Raw genomic sequence first — 8,209 nt, forward strand, 5'->3', positions numbered from 1 at the left:
GTCCTAACTTTTACTACCAAAAAAAGAGTATCTGTACTGCCCATGGTCCAGTGACTATAATAAGTTGGTATGTCTACTGTAAACAATATGTCATCAGGTCTTAACACCACAATAAATCTGCCCAATTAAAGATTCAAAATTTAGTTCTGTTATGTTTGACCAGTATCATATTACATGTACATACACATCTTTATGACTTCTCTTATAATAACTTTTCTTATTGACCTTCATTCAACATTTTTTTAGAACCATTCCATAAACTCATTGGTTTCTTTTGTATCTTGTTTTGAAATAATTCAATAACTTTTTTTCAACTGGTGGGGCATCAGCACTTGCATATTGGCACACGACAGACTTTGACAAAAATATGAGCAAACAGTGAAAAAAAATGGAAAATAACAAAAACCTGGACTCAATTGCAAACGCTGCGACGTTTGCTTTACTCAGTATGCGTGTATGTTCCACAATGAGTTGCTGTTTATGTCTAAATGTTTTGTTTAACTGTAAATTACTGTAAACAACATTAAATGTTGTTAGCCGTTAAAAACACCCCATACCCATCACCTTCTGGGGGACCCATCGACCAACTATGGATCTTTTTGCAATTTCAGTCTTGAAAAGCAGCAATTTAGCTCATTTACTTGGGAAACCCTATTTTATACTGATAATTTTATGAACACAGATTTGGACATTTGGATGCATTTCCTATACGAACATTATCATAAAAATATTGCCAGGTACTGTCAAATTATCGCAAATCAATCAGAATACACAATTTGAACTTTTAAATTCAGTAAATTGAAATTGTATGCGCTAGAATTATTATTTAGTATAATTTTGAAGAACACCTCTATTTATCTGAGTGCTAAAACTTTGCAGCTTTTGTAAAAATTGTAAAATTATATCAAATATAGAAATTGTGTTTCTAAAATGATAAGATTCGTGTGTTAAGATTCCTGATTTATAGGATTCTGATTTCTGAAATTTTATGACCACCTTCTTTTAAAAGATATCAAACAGAGTTTTGCTCAAGAGAACCAAATTTCAAATTTAAACCAGTGAAGAAAGACCTTGTACTAAATTTAGAACATGAAATTTAATACCAGGGTGCTAAGAACTGGTCAAGTTTTAGTACCGTCTTAGTGAGGTATTGTCTATTGGGGACAAGGTGCAATATAAATTTGTATCATATCTGTCAAAGATATGGCTGTAATGGCCGCCAAGTGGTAGTAAAAGTTAGGACTGTGATGACAAGGTGCAATATAAATTTGTATCTGTCACATTTCAGTTTTGGCTGTAATGACCGCAAAGTGGTAGTAAATGTTAGGACTGTATTGTATGGTATTTATACCGATTTTGATAATGTTCGACTCTAGGTCATTTTTTTTTATGTCAGTATTTTTACAGATATTGATAGTATTTTTAAAGATATTGATAGTGAAAACCAAAACACACTTACAGTACTATTTTGAGACATATTCCCTTAAAGTTGAAATTGCAACTTCCGGAATTCTTTTTGCAACGTGTTAGAATTGTTTATATCATACAATTGTCCCGGAAGTATTAGATGAGCCACCATCTTGACGTGACTAAATGACGTGAGCGATTTTTGAATTTTGATTTTGCTTTTTTAGTTATTTCCGGTTTCTTTTTCTTCAATATTGTCAACAAATTTTAAAGCTCCTATCTCGCGACCTTTGACCTTTGGTGACCTTGTGACAGCACAAAAGCGGTATACAAAAATGTTCGTGAGAATTATTCGTGAAATCAAACATGTTTTTAAAATTGTTCGCCGTCTGCGTTAACCACCGAACATTAGCGCCGAACATTTATCGACGAAAGATCAATCAGCGATCGAAGCCAGACCACATGACACTCAAAATCGCGACGTCCAGTGAATCCACCAACACAAAATTTTGGACTGTGGAGAAGAAGCAGATTTTAGTAGATATGTGGTCGCAATCTGCCTGTTTGTTTATGATTTCTTCGCCTGACTATTCAGATAGAAACAAGAAGTCACTGCGATACAAGAAATAACACAAGCCCTGGAAACAACCGGTAAATTTACAAGGTTGCCGAACACACCCTGCTCTTAACGAAGTTGAATCCGGGTACAGACCCAAATGCTCCTATTTCGCCGTCTACGTTGGCGTCTTTTTTAAAATTAATAATATAGCAAACGCAATTTTACATTTTGAGGTCATGCAACGTAAACTTCCGGTTTGAAATTTGAAGAGCTTTGTCACGTGACCTAATTAACACGACAAAATTTCTTATATATTCTTAAAGTGAATAAGCTCTCCTATCTGGTGATACATCACACTTGATATTTTAATCAAAATTGCGCTTTTTAAAATTCAAAAATTGTGTACTGACTTCTATAGTAACTGTACGTAAATTCTGTCTACCGACAGGCACCATTGACTAAAAAAACTTTTAACTGCTAATAATATCTCATTATCTACTTGAGTGTAAATACTAGAAATTTTGAACACTATTCAACATTGGAGACAAAACAAAATTTTTTAAGTCGTCATGGCAAATCCGGGTTACTTTTACCTTTAACTCGCAAAGTTTGCATTTGTCAACATCGACATTTTGCATAAAAATAAACCACTACTTATGACAATCAATGTTAAAGTTTTCTTTTGTTGGGGCGTTTTACTTCAAAAAAGGGAATAGGTTTTACAATATATGAACTTTTGATATTTTGACCATTGACATGCGTGACCTCGATCTTTGCAATGTCTATGATGTCTATTCATACTTTGATCTTTGATGTCCGACATATATTTCGGATTTTTACAGACGTTCCAAAACAGCAATTTTCAACACTTTTGTACTTTACAGCTATTTGAAAATTCGACATTACACCGTTTAGTACCGAACGGTATCAAATTCATTCAATGTTAAACGGTTTAAACGATATTTTTAATATTGAATGTTTACATGCTTTTCTTTTCGTTAAGAAATCCCATTATGACTTTAAAATGCAACGTTTCACCGATGTATCAGGTTGGATGCGCACTGCTTTGGCACGGCTCTTCCTTTTCAGATAATATTTCTTTACTTTGATTTGACAGCCTACAAAAGTGGGTTTTGGTAACAGCCTAGATTTGGTAGTAAATCTATAAGTATAATTTTGTAGTGGTGTATAATAATATTCAATCATAGATTTTGTATCAAGAATGTAGATTTGATTTGAATAAGTTATCAAGTTATCATACGCATTTCCGAATAGTTTTAATATCTGAGTAAATTTGTGCGTCATTTCCCCTACCGAACGTTGAACTGTTTATCCATTTAATTATTCAATCTATATGTATATTAGTGCTTGTTTTCGTTATGTTTTAGTTATTACAGTGCACTTTATTTTGCAAATGACATTTTTTTTCCGATTTCTGGTCACGATCTCCAGCCAAAACTTCGCAAGTCACACATAATCTGACATTATGGCCGGCGATAAATATGGGCTCATTTGAGATGACGCATTTTTACTCGAATTAATCGGAAATGACGTAGGACGTAATAATAATCATAATAGCAACTTTCTTTTCAATTTAACTATATCAAACCACGAAACATTGTTGAATTCAATAACAAAACACTATGTCAAATAATAAAACTTATTCTGATAAACATCTGAATATTAAATAATAAATAATGAAGTGGTCAAAAATAATAATCATATTTACTATAAATATTTTTTTTGTAATAAATAAAAAATGGACAATAAAAAAAAACCCAATAAAATACAGAAAAATGTTGCAGCTTTAATTTCTATTACTTTCAGATACACGTCTCTCTAGATGTTTGTGCATAGTTTTCACAAATTAAATATGTCCTCCCTATTCTACGATAGTAATGTTATCATAGGTATTGTACAGATGTGTGAAATATACTTAGAACACAACACACAAGTATAATATATAGTACACTATACACTGATTACTGCACACTATAGGAATATGTCTGTATAGAGTAAGTGTAGCCCTGGAACACAAGCCTTGACATAGTCTTTTTACTGTAACGTATCCAGGATCAGACGGAGCAAGTTTTGGAGGTATATTTGTCCGTATTAAAAAAACACACTGTGAAAAATACGATTATGTTTATTCCAGTAAAATTGATCTAATGCTAAATTATTTTCATCATAAATAATCCGGAACGCCTTTGGATTTTGTATTTAGTTTTATAAATTTCATCTTCTTTCTCTCCTGGAGTCTGAGAATTATCTAGAAAATTAGAAGTAATATCTCCACATGTGTGATTTATCAGAGAAGATCTGAAGCTATTACGAAATGCGTCTAATACCTTGACTGTAATTCAAATAAAATCTGCATTCTTTGATACAGAAAAAGATGTTACTGAAGACGCACTTTGTAATGGCTTGACATTGTGAAGATGGGAACTGCTACTTTAACCAGATTTCAGCATTTATACAGATTTTATTGTTTATTCAGTCCTAACTTTTACTACAAAAAAAAAAAGTATTCTGTACTGCCCATGGCCCAGTGACTATAATTAGTTGGTATGTCTACTGTAAACAATTTGTCATCAGGTCTTAACACCACAATAAATCTGCCCAATCAAAGATTCAAAATTTAGTTCCGTTGTACATACATAAACATCTTTTCTGTAACTTTCTTATTGACCTCCATTCCTTTTTTAGAACCATTCTATAAAGTTTCTTTTGTATTTTGTTTTGAAATAATTTTGCAGAACACCTCTAATTATCTAAATAAATAAGAAAGCCTCTGTCATGTCACAGAGTTAGTTTTTCTCACCAAAACAACTACTCTGTTTATCTGATGGAAAAATGGTCTGTCAGCATTTCCAGGCTGATCGTTACAGGGCCATATTTCTTTCACTTTTATAAAATATACTTTTTCCCATCGTTTCTTATATACAAATGAACTATAGTACTATGAGCAAGCTCATAAATTCTTATTAAGTGACATAAAAATCAGATAATTCGAAAGTTTGAGGGAAACTATATCTTCTTAAAAATCTTAACTTAAATATTTCCAATTCTACCAGTTATTTATAAGAACCTTCATACAAATTTTTATTCACTTTGTTAGTCCTGAGGACACTATCTCAGTTTTTCTCTTGAAAGGAACACAAGCCACCATAGTGTGAGTTTTCATTTTTTATCAAACTTCCAGTTTTTAAACTACGTTCCTGTCGGATCTACAAGTTTGATCATCTATATCAAACTTCCAGTTTCTAAACTACGTTCCTGTCGGTTCTACAGTTTGATCATCTATATCAAACTTCCAGTTTTTAAACTACGTTCCTGTCGGATCTACAAGTTTGATCATCCATATCAAACTTCCAGTTTTTAAACTACGTTCCTGTCGGATCTACAAGTTTGATCATCCATATCAAACTTCCAGTTTTTAAACTACGTTCCTGTCGGATCTACAAGTTTGATCATCCATATCAAACTTCCAGTTTTTAAACTACGTTCCTGTCGGATCTACAAGTTTGATCATCCATATCAAACTTCCAGTTTTTTTACTACGTTCCTGTCGGATCTACAGTTTGATCATCTATATCAAACTTCCAGTTTTTAAACTACGTTCCTGTTGGATCTACAGTTTGATCATCTTTATCAAACATCCAGTTTTTAAACTACGTTCCTGTTTCCAGTTTTTAAACTAAGTTCCTGTCGGTTCTACAGTTTGATCATCTATATCAAACTTCCAGTTTTTAAACTACGTTCCTGTCGGAACTACAAGTTTGATCATCCATATCAAACTTCCAGTTTTTAAACTACGTTCCTGTTTCCAGTTTTTAAACTAAGTTCCTGTCGGTTCTACAGTTTGATCATCTATATCAAACTTCCAGTTTTTAAACTACGTTCCTGTCGGAACTACAAGTTTGATCATCCATATCAAACTTCCAGTTTTTAAACTACGTTCCTGTTTCCAGTTTTTAAACTAAGTTCCTGTCGGATCTACAGTTTGATCATCCATATCAAACTTCCAGTTTTTAAACTACGTTCCTGTCGGATCTACAAGTTTGATCATCCATATCAAACTTCCAGTTTTTAAACTACGTTCCTGTCGTATCTACAGTTTGATCATCTATATCAAACTTCCAGTTATTAAACTAAGTTCCTGTCGGATCTACAGTTTGATCATCCATATCAAACTTCCAGTTTTTAAACTACGTTCCTGTCGGATCTACAAGTTTGATCATCCATATCAAACTTCCAGTTTTTAAACTACGTTCCTGTTTCCAGTTTTTAAACTAAGTTCCTGTCGGATCTACAAGTTTGGTCATCCATATCAAACTTCCCGTTTTTAAACTACGTTCCTGTTTCCAGTTTTTAAACTAAGTTCCTGTCGGATCTACAAGTTTGATCATCCATTTCAAACTTCCAGTTTTTAAACTACGTTCCTGTCGGATCTACAGTTTGATCATCCATATCAAACTTCCAGTTTTTAAACTACGTTCCTGTCGGATCTACAAGTTTGATCATCCATATCAAACTTCCAGTTTTTAAACTACGTTCCTGTTTCCATTTTTTAAACTAAGATCCTGTCGGATCTACAGTTTGATCATCTATATCAAACTTCCAGTTTTTAAACTACGTTCCTGTCGGATCTACAAGTTTGATCATCCATATCAAACTTCCAGTTTTTAAACTACGTTCCTGTTTCCATTTTTTAAACTAAGATCCTGTCGGATCTACAGTTTGATCATCTATATCAAACTTCCAGTTTTTAAACTACGTTCCTGTCGGATCTACAAGTTTGATCATCCATATCAAACTTCCAGTTTTTTTACCACGTTCCTGTCGGATCTACAAGTTTGATCATCCATATCAAACTTCCAGTGGGATCCTTTAGACTACGTTCCTGTTGGATCTACAGTTTGATCATCTATATCAAACTTCCAGTTTTTAAACTACGTTCCTGTTGCTCATCTATTTCAAACTTCCAGTTTTTAAACTACGTTCCTGTCGGAACTACAAGTTTGATCATCCATATCAAACTTCCAGTTTTTAAACTACGTTCCTGTCGGATCTACAGTTTGATCATCTATATCAAACTTCCAGTTATTAAACTAAGTTCCTGTCGGATCTACAGTTTGATCATCCATATCAAACTTCCAGTTTTTAAACTACGTTCCTGTCGGATCTACAGATCGTCCATATCAAACTTTCAGTTTTTGATCTACGTTCCTGTATCCAGTTTTTAAACTACGTTCCCGTCTGATCCTTGATACGTTACAGTATGCAACAACACGACTCATTGCAGTGCAGTGCAGTATTTAAAAAATTACACATAAGCCATGGCGAGGAGCCAAAGGAAATGCTGGTGCGTAGATATCGTAACAGATATCGAAAAGGACCGGTAAAAATCTATAAGGATGGTAAATGTCATCAACCACCGATATGGTTTTGCTTATCTCCGAATAGTTAAGGAACTTGTATCTATTACCTGTTTCACAAAAACAGGTAAATTTTTACAAATATTGATTTTGTGTCAAAATCAGACGAGGAGTGTCATGTCACAGAGTTAGTTTTTCTCACCAAAACAACTAATCTGTTTATCTGATGGAAAAATGGTCTGTCAGCATTTCCAGGCTGATCGTTTACAGGGCCATATATCTACAGTAAACTAGAGTCAAACACTATCAATATCTAAATAAATACTGAAATCTTCCATAAAACATAGTCGAACACTATTAAAACCTGTAAAAAAATACTGAAATCTATAGTAAACTAGAGTCAAACACTTTCAATATTCATATAAATACTGAAATCTACCATAAAACATAGTCGAACACTATTAAAACCTTAAAAAAAATAATGAAATCTATAGTAAACTAGAGTCAAACACTTTCAATATTAATACAAATACTCGATAACTATATAAATACTGAAATCTATGGTAAACTAGAGTCAAACACTATAAATATTTATAAAAAAACTGAAATCTTCCATAAAACATAGTCAAACACTATTAAAACCTGTAAAAAATACTGAAATCTACAGTAAACTAGAGTCAAACACTATCGATATCTATATAAATACTGAAATCTATCATAAAACATAGTCGAACACTATTAAAACCTGTAAAAGATACTGAAATCTATAGTAAACTAGAGTCAAACACTATCAATATTTATATAAATACTGAAATCTTCCATAAAACATAGTCGAACACTATTTAAACCTGTAAAAAATACTGAT

The 8,209-nt window shown here is 32.8% G+C and overlaps 1 protein-coding gene across 1 annotated transcript; it reads left to right on the top strand.

Moving 5' to 3' along the window:
• Positions 1-6,786: 6,786 nt before the first annotated feature.
• Positions 6,787-7,212, top strand: LOTGIDRAFT_145438 (hypothetical protein; the record flags this gene model as incomplete). The annotated part of the gene is made up of 1 exon (XM_009058123.1): positions 6,787-7,212. A coding segment is annotated over one exon (426 nt), but the record flags the coding sequence as incomplete, so codon positions are not given.
• Positions 7,213-8,209: the final 997 nt, after the last annotated feature.

This window comes from Lottia gigantea (genome assembly GCF_000327385.1).
Source record: "Lottia gigantea unplaced genomic scaffold LOTGIsca_323, whole genome shotgun sequence".
NCBI lineage: Eukaryota > Metazoa > Mollusca > Gastropoda > Lottiidae > Lottia > Lottia gigantea.